Raw genomic sequence first — 19,505 nt, 5'->3', positions numbered from 1 at the left:
AAAAAAAATACATTTTAAAAATATTTTTTTTCCCCTTTTTTCCCCACTGAGCTTTTACCAAACATGTAGTAGTGTTGCAGAAGGAGCCATAAAAATAACATGTTTTGGTTTAATTTCCCCATTCCTCCATTTATTGGCATTTCTATCTGAGACCCCAATTTATATTATAAAATCAAAGTTAATTTACTGTAACTGAGTACGGTTCCATTTGTACACTCGGAGTTGCAGACCCACAAGATCCATTTGGTTCCAAACTATCATTTAGCTGGGGACCCCCTGGAACTCCCTCAAGGACCTCTGGGGGTCCCCGGACCCCACTTTGAGAACCACTCCACTATTGGATAGTATATACTGTAACTTGCCTGATCCCAAAGTCACATGAATCATCATGCCAACTGATTTCAGTCATTTGGATTCCAAAGCAGCCAGCATGATGTCAGATGTCCCACACCAAAAATAGCCGATCTACAAATAGCTTGTAGATTGTTTATTTTCGGTTATTAATAGTTATTTTTGAGATCATAGACATATAGTGTGTTTGAAGTGGTCTACTAGCAATAGAATAGATTAAAGAGTGTTTCTTGGTGCTTTATTTCATAAAAGCAAAGTTTAAAGCCTCAACCTGGTTGTCTCAAAACTGGTTGTCTGTATGAGAACAGCAGGAACATAGATATAAGGCCTATCTATCTATATCTATCTATCTATCTATCTATCTATCTATCTATCTATCCATCCATCCATCCATCCATCCATCCATCCATCCATCCATCCATCCATCCATCCATCCATCCATCCATCCATCCATCCATCCATCCATCCATCCATCCATCCATCCATCGATTGAAATATTTATTAACAGTTTGTAGAATTTACAGTACATTTTAAGCACAAACTCAATACAAAGACTGTTAACTGTGAGTGGACGACCCAATTAAGCATTACACTTGTTTACAACAGGGTCCACATTGTTCAATTCATCAAAACATTTAAAGACATACAAACATTTAGAGACATACAAATAGACATTTCTATGTAGCTAAAGTACAGAACAGGAATTCATCATATGGGAAGCAAAAAAGGGAAAAGAGACAATATACAGTGAGGGAAAAGGGGGGGGGGGGGGTGGGGGGGATTCAGATTTTACAGAGGCCAGTTTCGAATTGCAGCCATCCGTAGGTGCCCTTTGAGAGCGGTTTTGAAGGAGTCAAGGGATTCACATGTCTTAATGACTGTTGGTAGGGCGTTCCACATTTTGGTGGCATAGGAGCGAAAAGAATTTAGTCCCTTGTTTGTGCCGAATCTGGGTTGTACATGGTTTGTTGCACTCCCTCTGGTGTTGTGGGTGTGGACTTCGTTTACATTAAGGAAGTATTTAGACAGGTACATGGGTATCTTGGTGGTGTATCGAATCTTGTGGACCAGACCCATTGCAAGATGCTGTACTCTGTCGTCGACCCTAAGCCATCCCAGCCTGTCAAAGTGGGCAGGGGTGAGGTGGGTTCGGGGGGTGAGGCCAAGTAGGAGCCTGACCAGTTTGTTTTGGGAGGTCTGGAGCCTTGTTTTAAGGGCCTTTGAGGTGCTGTGGTACCAAGAGGTGGATGCATAGTCAAAGAAACCTTGTACGAGGGCTCCTGTTAAGGTCTTCAAGGTGTTTTTGCTGACCAGTGAGGAGATCCATCTATCCATCTATCCATCTATCCATCTATCCATCTATCCATCTATCCATCCATCCATCCATCCATCCATCCATCTCCTAATTGTTTAGCAAACAGATCAAGGACAAGGAGGACTTTTTTCATGCTGTTTGTCATTTGATGCTACTAACGTGCGCCCCCTGCTGCTGGGAGACGGAGATCTCCATACTGCAGCCTGCTTGCCGTGTTGCCAGATTTTGGGAGAGAAACAAGCAACCAGTTCTAGGACAACAAGCACCAAAGGAGCGAAAATGTTGAGATAATATTAATATGATTGTAAAATATTTGGATATTTTCGACAACACAAATATGGTACGGCCGGGTACTCACTGGCACAAAACATTTTCAGATGGGGGGGGGGGGGGGGGGGGGTTATTAAAGGGAAAATTAGTACATTTTGGGCGTACACATGAACCACTGCCTTGTGCACGTGGTTTAGAGAATAATAATAATAATAATAATAATAGTAATAATAAAGGAAACAATTAAGTAAACCAAATAATCAACTGCACTTTAGAAACAAGGCCTCTTATAAATTAATAAGGGGACATGGCAACACTGAAGTGTACTACGGCAAGTCTACAGGGTCCAAATGAACCAACAACAACATCCTACAGTCAAAACTCAAAACAAATCCAAACAAACATGGTGGCTGAAAACGAGGTTGGTGTTTTTCACTTTTAACAGAAATAAAGCGTTTAAACTAAAACATTTACAGTTTTGCCATGCGGATAGGTTGTATACCAAAGTATCGAGATCAATTCAAGACTCGTAGATGTATTTACGTCTCGTATCGATGATGTTCACATAATGTTCACATAATAAACAAATGTCAACATCGATCAAATTCATCTACGACAGTCTTGAAGACTCTTGATCAAAGATTCTAAGGCTAGGTTTATATTTATTTGAAGACGCAATGTTGACAACGAACGAGTGACGAGATTGTGATGATAGATTAGTTCAGGAAACACAGACTCACAATGTAATGTTAATGGTAATAACACATTTGTAACTATAGGAATGATGGACTTTTTCCACCCTTTTTATCATTCGATTGATTGGTACATATAGGCCTACATGATAAAAATAGGTCCTACAATTCAGAGTACATGTCATGGTCACAGAGAGAGTGAAGATCGATGATTTGAAGTTTAATTGAAATGTTGGACCCTGTTGTAAACAAATGTAGGCCCAAAGCTTTAACAAAGTGTCGTCCACAGCATTGATTGATTGATTGATTGAAATATGTATTAACAGTTTGCAGAATTACAGTACATTTCTAGCACAAACTCAATACAAAGACTTAACTGTGAGTGGACGACCCAATAAAGCATTACACTTGTTTACAAGAGGGTCCACCTTGTTCAATTCATCGTTTTTTTCATTCGTCTTTTTTATTGAGTTGTGCTTTCATGTGAAATGTACCCTTCTGTACTGTCTTTACTGTTAATAAATACTGTCAATATATAAATAATAAACTATATTTGTTTTTTTAATTACACATGAAAGCATACAGAGAGTGATTTCTGTCTTTACAGAGATACTGAGAAAATGTCCACCGATCTTTGTTCTGTGAGATTGTAAACACAATCTAATCTATTTAATTCATATTTCAGTGAATCGGTCTGGAGCAGGCATACGTAATGACATCTCACGCATTTCTTTCAAATTCAAAAGTAAAACAATAAGATAATTATTAAAGCAGATATATAACATTAAGATCTGAGGTTTACCATTTGCATTGTTTTTAATGAATTGAACATGGTGGACCCTCTTGTAAACAAGTGTAATGCTTAATTGGGTCGTCCACTCACAGTTAACAGTCTTTGTATTGAGTTTGTGCTTGAAATGTACTGTAATTCTGCAAACTGTTAATACATATTTCAATCAATCAATCAATCAAGCATGTAAAATGTACAGAAACATAATAACAGAAATGCTACTATGCCATTGAACACCCCACCCAGACAAAAGAAAATATTTCCATATTCCCAATTTAGTAATTTAAGCCAATACGCCAGCACCCTTGCTTCTGTACGAGTAGCCTCGGCAGTGGCACCCAGGCTTTTATTTTCCAGTGAGTGATCCATATGATATCCCTTTTAGCTTTTAACCCCCACAGCCACAGTAAGTCACTGGGAGGACGGTGAAGACGGCAACGAGTCTCCTCTGATAACTCCAGCCATCAAGGCAACCATCTTTCTTTTCACCTGGACAGTGAAGGACCTACAGTAGCACACATGGAGGAGGTACAGTACTCGCTCCCCAACCGGCCTCCTGGTCATGTTGTAGGGATCGTACCTACCAGGGACGTGCAGAGAGTGTCTGAGGGGCAGGGGCTGAAATTCCGTAAGAGGGCACTTTTGGACAAAAATAGCAGATCTACAAGCTCACAACGGCACGCTGAGAGCTTGTAGATCAGCTATTTTCGTGGCGCAAACCCCAGCACTCCTTAGCAAAATATTGTGTTCAAGTTCAGGAGACAGTTCGGGGGGTGAAAAAGCAATTCTCCTGAATGCTGCCTTCCGGTATATGGCATGGAAAGGAGTGGCATTTGCATTTCTTTCACCATGTAGTAAACGCTGCATTCGTGGTCTGGAGAGGGCAGTTGTTTTACAGACTGGTAAAGGGGCAGGGGCTGAAGCCCCCTTTGGTGTCTGTGCTGTGCACGTCCGTACCTACATATTTTACCAACTGCACCATCCATCCATTCATCCAGCTGGAAACGGTTATTACTACTTACTAGTTATTTATGACTTGCCCCCATTCAAATTGACACACATTTGATCTCAAGTGGAAATCAACTTAAACGAGACGGGTAGCTAGGGTAACAAGAAGACTCACCCCGGTGCGTGCCCGTTTGTCCTCCCGGAATTTTCCCCAGTGAGGGGGATAACTTTGTAATATGATATTGGCTGTTTGTATTCTTTTTGGAAAAATCTAAAAAGATACTCCTGTGGAAAGGCTATATTATATTACTTATATTGACCCTATAAGCAATTTAGTATTATTTAGTATATGTAAGGTTTTGCCCCCTCAAATGGTACCTCGTCAGATAATCCCCACATATCCTACAACAACTTCTGTGAACAGACTTCACTGTAGTAGCTTTTCATAAATTATATTTGTACTTAGGCTGTCTGCTGTCATGAAAGTTTATAGTTAGAGAAATTCAAAATCCAGCCTTCTGCTGTCCAGCCTCTCCCTCCCCTCACTGGGGAAAGTTCTGGGAGGAAAACAGAAACGGGGTGAGTCTTCTTGTATTCATAGCTAGCCTATAATTTTCGTTTTCTTTTTTTTTAATGGGCTGGTAAAATGTAATTAATTTTTTTCTCCAGAGCGTTTTCTAATGAAAAAAGTTATTTAAATGTAGACTGTACGTTTCTATGAGGAAATAAATTAAAACATAAATTAATACCAGTCCGGTAGGCACATTTCTATTGTACCCGCAGTTGAGAAACAGTGAGCCTAGCCTAGAGCAATTAACAAAAACACATTTTGAGCTTTTCTTTCCTTCTTTTTTTTAAACGCAGGACTGTTATTTTCCCTATGTTGTTCCATTAGGTACATAGCAGCGTTTTTCTCAAAACAAACCCACCGCAGGTGACCAAATGCACGGAGTGCTGTTCCCTGTTCCACTGCCCGCTGTGCCCCACTCGCCGCTACAGGCCTCAGACGACAGAGGCCAAGGTCTTGCAGCACTTGGAGGTGCATAAAAAAAAATCTGTTCAATATGAAGGTTAGTTACCGTCTATATACGCTTTGTGGAGTTTGTTCTATGCCATTATTACTATACCTGTTTGTTTGTACTGCTGCTAAGTAAACTTACTCGTAATAACACCACATACTAGTGTTAGGAGGAATGCAAGAGCGCTCGCCCCAAACCACACTTGGTCAAATACAGCGTTCCTTCCTAAACCTAACCTTATTCCTAGATGTAACCTTAGTAAAACTTTACCTAAACCTTGCCTTATTCCTAAACTTAACCTCAGTAAAACTATACCAAAATACCTAACCTTATTCCTAAACTTAACCTCAGTAAAACTATACCTAAACCTAACCACCATTTTACCACTGTTTCGGCACTGTAGTGCCGAAATTATTTCGGCTCGTCAGAAATATTCAGTAGCACCGAAGAGCCGACTTTAGGACGGTACCCGCCCCCCCGAACCTCAAATGACGTCACATTGTAGGCACTACAGAGCCGAACCGACTTTTATTCGGCTCTAAAATAGGAGTATGAATCGGCCCTTAGTCCTTAACCTCAGTAAAAACGAATACGAGAATACAACAACCGCTGTGGTGGCTAGCCGTCTGTGAGTGCTTTTTGGGACGAGCGTTCCTGTTACTGTTAGCAGTATAGGGTTTATACTTACTTTCTTTTTGTTTTTTTGTTTCTTTAAAACACTTGGACTGACCCACCTCTAAACAATGTCTCTGTTTTTTGAAAGCCAGTCCATCACCTTTTGTTTCTTTCCTTGGTTTTCACCTCTATCTCACTCCAGGTTAGGATGTAACACCAGTTAGTTTTATTTCATAGCAGGGAAACCACACAATGTTGCACATGATGCTTTTGTCTCTTTATAGATTTCTACATTACGAGATGCCATCAGGCCTGCAGGACTGGAGGATGCCATTTTCACTGCCCTTTCTGCAGGAAAACAATAATGAGAAGGGAGGATACAGAGAAGCACTTGACAAAGTGCCGACCACAGCCTGTTTTCCAGGTGCATATTTTATTAACCCTCTGGCACAGCTGGGTGGTTCTTTCTCTCCACATTATTCACTTATTGTTTTGATCATGTGTCTGTGTCCATACATTTTGGAGTTATTTTTATGTTAGATGTTCAAGCTTAGCTCGTGCAGTACTGTATGTCTAAAACACATGTGCAGACACAAAAGTTGCAATAACGAGGGTTACACAACATGTGGTTTCGAGGAAGCAATCTGCCATATAGCCGTGCTTCAACGGTTGCTATGCAGGTCAAGCTTTCTTCGCTGCTAACGTGCCTATTGGACAAGGATGGGTTGGGGAGGGACTTAGTGAAGGGCTAATTGAGTTCACGTGTTTTTTTTTAAAGCTGTTCTTGCAGCAACGCAGGCGTGCATTAATGGTGGTAAAGCACACCCGCTCGTGTAATATTGCTTAATTAAGAGTCAACCAATGTACTATACTGTACATACACATTTATACAAACATCCCAATGAATTCCAATCAATTTTGCAGCAAATGTACATGTCCCAGATATTTTATATTCATGATTAGGACAGGTGTTAGCTAAAAGGAAGTGGAAAACTGTTTACTCATTATAACTTTTAGTAGCTTCATTTTTATATATGTTGTTCCAGGCACTCCACCAGAAGCAAAGACTTCAGTTAGAAACGTTCTGTCTGAAGGAATATATATTCAAAGATTTGTGCCACATTTTCACAATTAAAAAAAAAAAAAAAAGCAGATCTACAAGCTCGTAGCGTGGCACTCGGTGCCGCGCTATGAGCTTGTAGAGCTTGTAGATCTGCTAAAGCATAACATAATGCTTAAAACACCAAAATGACTTCCCGCCCAAAATGGGTTAAACCTTTGACTGTCTTTGTGTGTTTTTTGTGTCTCAGGTAGAGGATTGTCCTCGGGAAAGTGATGATCCCATCCCTGACAGACGAGACGACACATCCGATGACAGCAGCAGACAGGAGGAGGACTGCAGAGCAAGGTTATCATCCTCTTGGATTTTTCTTTTTAGTTTAGGTCGAATATCTTTTTAAACGAAAACTAATGACGTTTTGTCTATCATTTCAGTTCGCTTTAGTTTGTTTTGTAAACACACAATACAGTTTCAGTTAGTTATCTTTATTGTTTTGTTTAATATATATATATATATATCTCGCTATATTTCGCTATATCTTTCAATTTGAATTTTCGTTATTATTATTTTTGTATTAGTTTTCGACTCATCCTCGAGGAGGACGACGACTGCAGAGGACGGGAGGACAGCTGCAGCCCCGGCCTGGACAGCCCTCCCTGCAGAGTGCAGCGAGCAATTCAATCCACCCCACGCACTAGCATTTGTCAACACTGCAACGTAGAGATCCTTACAAAAAACATGAAGAAACACATTTACAGGAGACACGCGGACACTGCTGTCCGAGACACTCATGGCGATTCTCATCATCGGGATGCCAGTGTCCCGCCCACTGCATCCCTGAGGGCTGCCCGACCCACTGTTGTTGAGACCAAAGGACCTAAACGCAGAACAGGACAACACCCGGAGAAGAATGGCTACCACAAGCGACTGCTTGAAGAGTTGGATGAAGACGAGTATTTCTTTTTAAGCTTAGTCCCTGCCTGTAAACGCATGCCTCCGAGAAAGAAGGCACAGCTAAAACTAAATATTATGCAGATGGTTGCACAAGCCGAGTTTGAGGACACCAATGACGGGTTGTTATAAAAGCAACCGTGGCGCAAACTGTCTTTGTGTTATACGGTGTACCTGTCATTGTGCACCTCTGTTGACGAGACACATTTAACTATAATCATGCAGTTTGCATCGAAATTACATATTGATTGATTGATTGAATACTCAAGAAAACTCAAGAAATGTAAACGAGGGCGTGGCGGTCGCTGGGGTGTGGTCAGCACTGGTTTGCTGCACCTGGCCGGCAGGTCACTTCCTTCCCTGTTGGCCCCGGGTGTGGCCAATGCTATAGCTGGTGCTGGTTGCACCTCGGTGATGGCTGCGGCTGGGGTGCCCCTCCGTGGATTCGTCTATAGCTGGAAGCCTGGAGGAGAGGGGCAGTGACTTGGCCAAACACTGCTGACCCTGCCAACTGGAGAGTGCAGTGCTTGAGGGTTGGAAGGATGACCTCTCTTCCAGGCCAAGGCTTCATCCATTAGAAATGGATTATAACCACATCTTTTGTTGTATTTACAAACTGACATCAACAAATGCAAACACTATGTATATGTACAAAGGAGTAAAAGAAAAAAACGGTGTCAGTGAATGACACCTCGTCTAATATAACCGGTGTTAACCCCTACTACATGGATGTTTTTTTTTTGTAAATTGTACTGCATCTGCATGATCCGATGACAAATTATTTCAACACAGTACGGACAAGTGAAAGTTTTGCATGTCAAGTAGTGTATATGGTATCAGGTACGGTCGCCCCTAAACCATCTCGCCCCTCGATGTTTTTCCGCAGACCTTATGCCGACTGCTCGGTGCCGCGGTTCTTGTATTCTTTATTTTGTTTTACAGAGAATAACGTTAGAAATAAGTTTAGCGTTAGGCATAGTTTTACCGGGGTTAAGTTTAGGTATAGGGTTATGTTTAGGCATAGTTTGAGGTTAAGGTTAGGAATAAAGTTAGGTTTAACCGTTTAAGCATAATTTACTTAGGTCACTTTAGGAATGCCAGGCCACGCAGTTCCGCCAGCTGTACGCCCGGGGCGAGTTGGTAAAGGGCCAACTCGTCTGGTATTTGTGTATATCACTATACACACACTTGCAGGAAACGGCAGGGCAGGATTATAATGAAGTGGCCACAGCAGGTGAGCTATGGTCAGGGCGGGGTGGCTGGAGTAGAAAGACAGACAGACAAGAGAGAGAAACAGGGAAACAGACAAGTTGAGAGACAGATCATGACAGTACTGTACACAGTTTATTTAGCCACTTTGAAAATAGCCAATCTACAAGCTCATAATGCGCACTGTGAACTTGTATAGATCGGATCGAATCAAACTGGACGTTCTTGAGTACTTTTTACTTTTGGTACCAATACTTTTGTACTTTCACTCAAGTACATTTCGAATTCAGTACTTTTACTTGTAAACAGAGTATTTCTACAATGCAGTATTGATAAGCCTACTTTAGTAAAAAAGGGAAAAAAGTGAACTGGTCCATAGCCCTAATGCCCTTTGCTGCCGTTGCATTAAGGCTCTGCCACTCCAAGGAACAGCAATGAATACCGATGTTTAGAGTACCACTCGCTTCAGACTGGTCTGATTTTTTTGTTAAATACATCAACCGCCTTTGTATTGGTGAGTAGGTAAAACGTTTTTTTTTTTATATTTACGCTACAGACGAGAGGCTGGTCTGCATTTATGCGAGCGTAGGAAGAGACTGAGCTATGGATCAGAGCTAACTTTCCCCATAGTTAGGGATAGTTAGCAGAATTCTGGACCAATCTGGAAAATAAATGTGTTCATAAAGATGTCTACTAACTATCACCTCTGAATTAGTTCCAACCCAACTCCCTTGCTTTAAGTAGCGTGCACTGGGTCAAACTATAGCACGAAAAACACTCCTTGGCTTGGGCAAACGGCCTTAGCCACTTTTCCAAAATGTGATTGTATATATGCTTGGAACTCAAACTCAAAAGCACACATTGGCTGGACCCGATTGACCCCTGTCCCATCCACCCATTCATCTTTTATTTTGAAGGCACCAGACGGAAGCCTCTTTTATCTTCCCACCGCGGCTGACTTGACGCTGCCAATCGACATGATGATGGCGGTTGTTTGTTTGGGTACAGGCTTCTGCGTGTGCATCCCCAGTTCCATCTACAGCCGATCATTGATAAATCATTTGTGATTAATTACCCCCGCTGGCCCCTGGTTCTGGAAGTTCCTCCTCATCATCATCATCACTGCCGGCCGTGGTTCTGTTCTGACGCTGATTTTTTTAAATATAAATATATGCACTGACTGACTGACTCCATGGAATCCAAATGGGTCGAGATTCCTTCTGGGGTTCTGGACGACCTCTGCAGGTAAACCTTAATTAATGATCATCACAACAGGGGAGGAGGGGGGGCATATAGCCCCTTTCGGGATCCTTGGTTACCGACCGTATACAGAAAAGGTAACAGAGGGTCCCGAAAGCATAGAGTATTAAAAGCCCGAAAGGGGTACATGCGTGTGACCCGGCCCGGGTACCCGGAAGTTATTAGGGAACGCCTGCTGAGAGTGACAAAAACTACTTTCTGGCCTTGACAGCCCATACATCCACACAGAAAAGTCCTATCTGACTGCATTTAACGATGTTAAACTCACTTTGCCATTCACTTTATGCAGTTCCCACTTACTTATTTTAGTCCCCTGGGACCCTGGATTTAGGCCAGGGACAGGGTTTATAGGTTTAGTTTTAGATGTATTGTAAGCTGGGAACAAATAACCTTTTTTTGCAGGGTAGACATGGGTTTATTATTGTATAAAGTGGGATACAAAGAACCTTTTTTGCAGGGTAGTCGTAGCCTATATGTACTGTACCACCCTGGTTGGTTCCGAATCATCCTGCCGGTTCTTCTGTCTAACTCTGATCCACCAGTTGATGCCAATATAGCTGTATTAATTGTCTCTTCGCTAAGTCCCACCCAACCCAAGGCCGTTGTTGGCCAATACCACGTTAGCAACGGTTACTAGGTTAGGATCCTAGTCAAGCTTGCAATGCTGGTCAAAATGGTTAAAGGACAACTTTAGTTTTTTTTCAACTAAGGTTCATGTTTTAGGTTGTTATTAGAGAAACTAAAAGGTGAGTGTTAATTTTCTTTCATTTGCTGCTTTCTTTTTGTTTTTGGGATTTTAGCAGTTTTTGACAGGGGGGCGGCGGGGGCATTTGAGCATGGGGCTAAATATGTATTTTTTTACAAAATATTATGGCGATTTTTATTTATTTATTATTTACTATAGTCCTAATAAACCCCAAGAAATTACATCTGACCAGTGACCACAAAAGATCACAGGATCTATTGAATGTGACAAACTGACATATTGAGCCTATACACACAGTATAAGCCTTCCCCCAGTAGGCTATCTTCACATTCAGTAGATCCTGTGATCTTCTGTGGCCAGATGTAATTTCCTGGGGTTTATTGGGACTATAGTAAATAATACAAAGATAAATCACCATAAGATTTAGTAAAAAATACATATTCCACGGTGTTTGTTTTGGCTTGTTTTTATTTATTTGAGTTGGCTTGTTTTTGGAGGTGGGTTGGCTTATTTCTCTCACACAATGTGGCAACACTGAAGTCAAAACAAAACAAGACAATGTTTACATTTATTAAAAATAAAACCGCATGAGTTTTCCTGATAAGAATAAACGATCAGAATCAGCTTAGTGTTCGCTTATGTGCTAAAAGAGTGACTTTGAGAGTTGTTTCCCGTTACAATGGAAGTAAATGAGAGCCTATTTTTATTTCTAATATGTACTATTAAACTGCACAACGGAGCGAAATAATTCATGGAATGGACTAGTTTGCTCATAACAAGGTAAGAAAACAAACCCTCTTTCTGAGGTCCACACATGCTGTACAGCAAATATATTTATTGACACTGCAAAACCATTTTGACCAGCATTGAAAGCTTGACTAGGATCCTAACCTAGTAACCGTTGCTATAACGTGGTATTGGCCAAGAACGGGCTTGGGTGGGACTTAGTGAAGAGCTAATTGGACCATCTCAGAGATGTCTTCTGACTGTGTGTGTGTGTGTGTGTGTGTGTGTGTGTGTGTGTGTGTGTGTGTGTGTGTGTGTGTGTGTGTGTGTGTGTGTGTGTGTGTGTGTGTGTGTGTGTGTGTGTGTGTGTGTGAGTGTGAGAGAGAGAGAGAGAGACTGCTGTCTTCTCTCTGAGACTGACTGTCTTCTCTCTGATGTCTGTATGTGAATATGGAATTGCAGAGTGGGAGAAAGGCCCCCTAGCCTAATAAGATTTAGACTCTCGTAGATGTATTTTATCGATCAGTTATTAGTAGATTCTATTTGTTGATAATGCTAATAGTTGTAGTTAGTTTTTATTAGTTTTAAGTCTAATAAAAACATTATTAAGTTTTAAACTTAATAAAACTGTTAGTTTTAAATTGACAAAAAACGAAAACTTAAGAATCATTTCAGTTTGTTTTAGCTAGTTTTGTAAACGCACAATACAAGTTATACAGTTTCAGTTCTTTTTATTTTAGTTTTCCTTAACAATAATAACCTTGCTGTGCAGTGGACAGGGGGACGACTGCAGAGGACGGGGGGACGACTGCAGAGGACGGGGGGACGACTGCAGAGGACGGGGGGACGACTGCAGAGGACAGGGGGACGACTGCAGAGGACGGGGGGACGACTGCAGCCCTATCCTGGACAACCCTCCCAGACGGGGGGACGACTGCAGCCCTATCCTGGACAACCCTCCCAGACGGGGGGGAGACTGCAGCCCTCCCGGCAGAGTGCAGCGAGCAATTAAATCCACCAAACGCAAACGCACTAGCATTTGTCCGCACTGCAACATAGAGATCCATTCAAAAAACATGAAGAAACACATTTACAGGAGACACGCGGACGCTGCAGGCGGCTGCAGTCCTATCCTGCACAACCCTCCCCGAGGAGGCGACGACTGCAGCCCTATCCAGGACAACCCTCCCTGCAGAGGGCAGCGAGCAATTAAGTCCACCAAAATCACTAGCATTTGTCCACACTGCAACATAGAGATCCATTCAAAAAACATGAAGAAACACATTTACAGGAGACACGCGGACACTGCAGACGGCTGCAGCCCTATCCTGGACAACCCTCTCGAACCGGAGGACTACTGCCGCCCTATCCAGGACAGCCCTCCCCGATTGGAGGACGACTGCAGCCCTATCCAGGACAGCCCTCCCCGATTGGAGGACGACTGCAGCCCTGTCCTGGACAGCCCTCCCTGCAGAGTGCAGCGAGCAATTCAATCCACCACACATAGTATTTGTCCGCACTGCAACATAGAGATCCATTCAAAAAACATGAAGAAACACATTTACAGGAGACACGCGGGCACTGCTGTCCGAGACACTCATGCCGATTCTCATCATCGGGATGCCAGTGTCCCGCCCACTGCATCCCTGAGGGCTGTGGGCCCCTTTGCACAGCCGTCAGGTGCCCGACCCACTGTTGTTGAGACCAAAGGACCTAAACGCACGACAGGAGAATACCCAGAGATGAATGGCCTACACAAGGGACTGCTTGGGGCGTTGGATGAAGATGAATATTTCTTTTTAAGCTTAGTCCCTGCCTGTAAACGCATGGCTCCGAGAAAGAAGGCACAGCTAAAACTAAATATTATGCAGATGGTTGCACAAGCCGAGTTTGAGGACACCAATGACGGGTTGTTATAAAAGCAATCGTGGTGCAAACTGTCTTTGTGTTAGACCTGTCATTGTGCACCTCTGTTGACGAGACACATTTAGCTATACTCATGCAGTTTGCATCGAAACTACATATTGATTGATTGAATACTTTATTAGTCAGAAATGTAATCGGCATGAGGTATACTGTAGTCATGTATTATGGCTTAAAGGATAACACACAAAAAGTCCTGGACCCGTTTCTATCGCAGTCCAGCCGGTCCTATGCACAATTCATCAACATAGCATACAAAAACCCCACAATGTTGTACAAAGGAGTAAAAAGAAAAACATCAGTGAATGACACCTCCTTTAATATAACCGGTGTTAACCCCTACTACACGCAGCTTTGAGGATGTTTCTTTTGTAAATTGTACTGCAGGCTCTGATGACAAATCGTTTCAACACAGTAAGTATATTTGAACGTTTTGCATGTCAACTCAAGTAGTGTATAATCTGATCTAATGTTTGTGTATGACATGCTCAGAGAATAGGGATGCTAGGGTTCATGTAGTCATCTACCATCATCCATCAGTGGACCAACGTGCAAAGAGTATATGTACACAATATACACTACTCTATAGGAGGTTAAGATTGATGATCTACAGCAGTGGTATTCGACCTTCTCACTCAGGCCGTGACAGCCCCAAAATAATCATATTTGTACTGGAGACCCTCCAAAATAATCATATTTGTACTGGAGAGTGGGGAACCCCCAAAATAATCATATTTGTACTGGGGACCCCCCAAAATAATCATATTTCGAGACCCCCACTCTGACAAGCACAGAAAATGTAGGAGTTGAGTCGTCACATTTAGTTTGACTTGGTTCCACAGTTAAATATTGTGAAAACCGCAGATCTTGCGAGCAGTTGTAGATCAACTATTTTGGCCAATGTTTGACAGTTAGGCCAATGTTTGACCTGTTTTATAGCATAGTCTATATTAAATGAATACAGTTGGGCGGGAAAACAAATATATAATAACAATAATACTATAAAGTAAAAGTAATCAAATCGTAGCTTAGAAAATGAGCGATTTTCATTCCCCTCAACAAGCTACTATAGTGTTTTCTACAACCCATTACAATGTCGTTTTATGTTAGCGTTGTCCGGGACCCGTGGATGGTATGTTGGTAACCACATGGACCCTAGCATTCCTATTCTGGGAATGAGATAATAGGCCAACATGAGATCAGCTATGTTCGCTACTTGCCATACGGGGTGCATACTTAGTTTAGACTAGTCATCGGTTAGACATAGGTTAACCGTTAAGGTTAGGTTTAGGTGTGCTGCCCTGTGGGAGGTTAGGTTTAGGGTGAGGGTTTGAGATACTGTAGGTTGTAGTTGTAGGACTAATGACAGGTCTAACCAATGACTAGTCTAAACCATAAACTGTCTAAACTAAGTACTGCACCCGTACAACTAACTAAGTGTACAGTGTCACTGTGTCAGGATGTGGAGCATTAACCCATTTAGGCCTGTCTGACATCGGAATAAAAACTGTGTATCCATGTATCTGATTGGTTGAGGAACTCATGTTTGCATATTTTGAGCACGCACGCACACCTATGTTTTACAGTCTATGGCGCACGCACACACACACACACACACAAACTGTCCGTATGTTTTTCTCACATAACTCCACAGACCCTGACATTGACATTATTATCAAACAGTATTCAGGTAGTATCAGAATTTAAATATCTTGGAATTACAGTAGACTCAAACTTGACAAAAACATTAAAAAAAAACATGTTTAAAATGTAGCTAATAAGATTTTATTGGTTAACTTTATTGAAATTCAATTTATCTAACTTCAGACACATTAGACCATATCTAACAACAGAATGCAGCTAAACTCTTCATGCATGCTATGATTGTTTTCACACATAACATACTGTTTCACAACCTTAAAACCCATAGAATCACTTTACAGACATTAGAAACACTTGACCAAAAGCCCAAACGTTTCCACCATTGCCACATAGTTCAAAAGTATAACTTATTTAATTTTGGCTGCTTTAAACATTTTGCAGATGCTTGTCTCACTTTTAAGATGTTAAATGGACTTGCACCTCCACCACTGAAACAGTTCATAGATCGAAGGGACAGTGGTGACAGAGCAACAAGGGCAACTATACCAGAGGGGACTGTGGAGTGCCATCCAGATGTAGTGTGTTTGGTCAAAGTAAAACAGTCTTCTCTGTTAGAGCCTCCCATCACTGGAACAGTCTCCCTACAGAAGTAAGAGAGACCTCCCAACCTTCACATTCAACCTGAAGAGGTGGCTAAAAACAAATCAAATCTGTAATCATGAGTAATTATCAGCTCTATTTATCACTGGTGTCACTTAAGTTCTCACTCTCAGGTTGTTCTGTCCCCTGGCCTGTACCATGTTTACAGTTCTTGTATTGTATGTACTGTATGTGTTTTTGTATGGATAGTTTTATCTGTTGACGACAGAGTACAGAATCTTGCAATGGGTCTGGTCCACAAGTTTCGCTACTCCACCCAAGATACCCATCATGACATACCTGTCTAAATACACTTCCTTAATATAATGTCAACGAAGTCCACACCCACAACACCAGAGGGAGTTCAACAAACCATGTGCAACCCACATTCGTCTCAAACAAGGGGCTAAATTAATTTAGCTCCAATGCCACCGAAATGTGGAATGCCCTACCAACTGCCATTGCGACATGTGAATCCCTTGACTCCTTCAAAACCGCTCTCAAAGGGCACCTACGGACGGCTGCAATTCGAAACTGGCCCCTGTAAATAAAGTTGGAGTCCCCCCAACCCATTTTTCCCCTTACTGTATATGTTTTTCCCTTTTTACTTTCTTTATATGAGGATTTCCTGTATTTTGTTACAGAAGTGTATATTTGTACGTCTCTAAATGTTTTGATGAATTGAAAATGGTGGACCCTGTTGTAAAGTGTAATGCTTTATCATGGTGTCGTCCACACAGTAACAGTTTTTGTATTTACTTGTGCTTTCGTTTTAAATGTACCCATTCTACATAGGCTACTGTTAATACAATTTTCAATCAAATCAATCACACACTTGCAGGAAACGGCAGGCAGGATTTGAAGTGGCCACAGCAGGTGAGCTATGGTCAGGGCGAAGTGGCTGGTGTAGACAGACACAGAGAGAGAGACGGACAGGTTGAGACAAATCATTGTGAGCTTGTAGATCGTCTTTTATACAATTGACACACTTGTGAAACTGGACATTCTGCATAATGAGTGTATACTTTATACATTTGGTACTTTAAGACAAGTACATTTTTATACAAATACTTTTGTACTTTTACTCAAGTACATTTTGAATTCCGTACTTTTTCTTGTAAACTATTTCTACATTGCAGTAGGCCTAAAGGAAAAAGAAAAAGTTAAAAGCTTTTTGCAAAATGGTCAAATCAGACCTCAACAGCTTCTGGGGATTAACAACCTAGGCCTACATTTTGAATTCCAGATTATTATTATTTTTTATCATTTTCTTAAATCCCTTTTTTTTTTTTTTTGTAATAATACAACATAAACATTACAGAGACTTTAGTTGTTACTGTACAATACTTTAGTTTAAAACAGAAAAACAGAAAATTACTCAGTCATTAGAAATGACAGAAACCAACACGGTGGTGGTGTGTATGTATATTCACCAATATACTGAATACATTACTAGTACTGACTTGCAGCATGATGAAATTGAAACTGTGGGTTTGAATTAATTTAAAAAAATGCTAAATCAGTATTAGTTGGCACCGTCTATAGACCGCCCAACCAGCATGGGTTCTATGATATACTTGAGGGGTGCATATAGCTGGGGAGGTATGTGTAGAGAAAATCCTGATTGGCGTCTACAATGCAGACATGCATCATAAGGAAGAACCTGTGTTTAAGTCATTCAGTCGGTTCTGTGATCTGCATAGTGTCAGTCAGCTAATTACCCAACCCACAAGAGTGTGTGATTCTATTCAAACTGTCATTGATCTCATTTTGACCTCGGACAAATCCAGAATCTCCAAGAAAGGGGTTATTGTATGTGGGCTTAGTGATCATTTTATGATTTTCTGTACCTGCAAAAAACTAAAACTAAAGTCTGGCTGTCACAAAATATCTAGGGACCTCAAAACCTACTCTAGCGAGGCCTTTAACCTTGAACTGGAGAGTCTGGATTGGTCCGATGAGCTCAGGAGCTCACTAGTCGAAGAAGCATGGCTTGGCTTTAAAACCAAATTTACATCAGTACTAAACAACATGGCTCCTTTGAGAACCATCAGGGTCAAAACCCGCTCGGAGCCATGGATTTATTCGGACATACTGACTGCAATGAAAGCCAGAGACAAAAAAAATGCTCAGAACTTCTTAAATGCAAGTCCAAGCTAGCCAAGCGCTTCGACAGTGATCTCCAAACCCAACTGGGCATCCTAAAAACCCAGCGTAACAAGCTAAGAAACAGTGTAACTGCCATGACCAAATCAGCCAAAAGAAACTTTATCAATGATAAAGCCGAGGAAAACAAAAACAATCCTCGGGAGCTCTGGAAGCTACTAAACAACTATAGGCTGTGGTCAGAAAATAAAAACCAGGTTTACAAACATAAACATCAAATCGAATGACCCCCTCATCACTGACAAGCTTGATGTAGCCAACTACTTAAACATCTTCTTTACAAACATTGCAACAACGCTGGTTAACAAACTGCCCTCCCACTCTGGGCGTTTTGGTGTAGAGCACATCAAAGCCTTCTACAAAAACCTAGGTGTTTGTAAAGATGATTTTAAAATGGCAATGGTAACAACTGAGGAGGTACTTAAAAAACAGAGTGCCCTCCAACCCCACAAGGCACTGGCCATGACAATATTCCCTCCAAATTTCTCAGAGACTCAGACTCATTTCCATAGCTCCAATCATCACCCACATAGTACCTCTCCATCAAACAGGGACAGGTCCCCCAAGATTTCAAACTGGCCAAAGTAACCCCCCTGCACAAGAAAGGGAGTAAATTAGAACCTGGCAACTACTGCCCTATTTCTATTCTAAGCTCCATCTCGAAAGTGATGGAAGAAATTGTCTATGAACAGGTTGAAAAGTATCTTGCCACTAATAAATTAATGTACGAGTTCCAATCTGGTTTCAGAACATCCCACTCCACTGACACATGCCTCCTCTATTTGAGCGACCACATCAAAAACGAGGTGGATGCTGGCAAATACTGCGGCATGGTCATGCTGGACCTCCAAAAGGCTTTTGACACCGTGAACTACTCCATACTGGTTAACAAGCTAAAAGCTATTGGTTTTGATAGCACATCAGTGAGCTGGATGCAATCCTACCTGGAGGGGAGAGAACAGATGGTGGAGGTGAACGGAACACTGTCCCCCCACCTCCCAGTGAGCTGTGGCGTCCCACAAGGAAGCATGCTAGGGCCTTTACTGTTCCTAATATATGTTAACGACATGACATCAGCTTGTGACTGCAACTTGTTCCTGTTCGCAGATGACTCAGCACTGCTGGTCTCGGACAGGAACAAACTGCAGGTTGAAAAGACCCTCAGCTCTGAACTCGGTAGAATCTGCAAATGGCTCGCTGATAACAAACTATCCTTACACCTGGGAAAAACTGAATCCATTCTCTTCGGATCAAATAGTAATC

At 41.7% G+C, this 19,505-nt stretch overlaps 2 protein-coding genes across 2 annotated transcripts; both read left to right on the top strand.

The window, feature by feature from the left end:
* Nucleotides 1–2,239: 2,239 nt before the first annotated feature.
* Nucleotides 2,240–8,724, top strand: LOC310877635 (uncharacterized protein). The gene is made up of 6 exons (XM_083791581.1): nucleotides 2,240–2,357; nucleotides 3,804–3,946; nucleotides 5,262–5,436; nucleotides 6,285–6,424; nucleotides 7,311–7,408; nucleotides 7,639–8,724. The coding sequence occupies exons 2-6, from the start codon at nucleotides 3,938–3,940 to the stop codon at nucleotides 8,141–8,143; spliced, it is 927 nt and encodes a 308-aa protein (XP_083647707.1). The 5' UTR covers nucleotides 2,240–2,357; nucleotides 3,804–3,937; the 3' UTR covers nucleotides 8,144–8,724.
* Nucleotides 8,725–10,212: 1,488 nt separating this feature from the next.
* On the top strand, nucleotides 10,213–14,548 carry LOC310878057 (uncharacterized protein). The gene is made up of 2 exons (XM_083792138.1): nucleotides 10,213–10,465; nucleotides 12,769–14,548. The coding sequence occupies exons 1-2, from the start codon at nucleotides 10,413–10,415 to the stop codon at nucleotides 13,829–13,831; spliced, it is 1,116 nt and encodes a 371-aa protein (XP_083648264.1). The 5' UTR covers nucleotides 10,213–10,412; the 3' UTR covers nucleotides 13,832–14,548.
* Nucleotides 14,549–19,505: the final 4,957 nt, after the last annotated feature.

This window comes from Protomyctophum parallelum, assembly GCF_964188405.1.
Source record: "Protomyctophum parallelum genome assembly, chromosome: 20".
NCBI classification, from domain to species: Eukaryota; Metazoa; Chordata; class Actinopteri; order Myctophiformes; family Myctophidae; genus Protomyctophum; species Protomyctophum parallelum.
This window is presented reverse-complemented; position numbering and strand designations above follow the sequence as displayed.

Excerpts from the sequence above, each read along its gene's own strand:
- LOC310877635 (XM_083791581.1), top strand. Across the intron at positions 5,437-6,284 it reads AAAATCTGTTCAATATGAAG|ATTTCTACATTACGAGATGC; the intron begins GTTAGTTACCGT and ends GTCTCTTTATAG. Across the intron at positions 6,425-7,310 it reads GACCACAGCCTGTTTTCCAG|GTAGAGGATTGTCCTCGGGA; the intron begins GTGCATATTTTA and ends TTTGTGTCTCAG.
- LOC310878057 (XM_083792138.1), top strand. The coding sequence starts at position 10,413 with ATGGAATCCAAATGGGTCGAGATTCCTTCTGGGGTTCTGGACGACCTC. Across the intron at positions 10,466-12,768 it reads GTTCTGGACGACCTCTGCAG|AGGACAGGGGGACGACTGCA; the intron begins GTAAACCTTAAT and ends GGACGACTGCAG.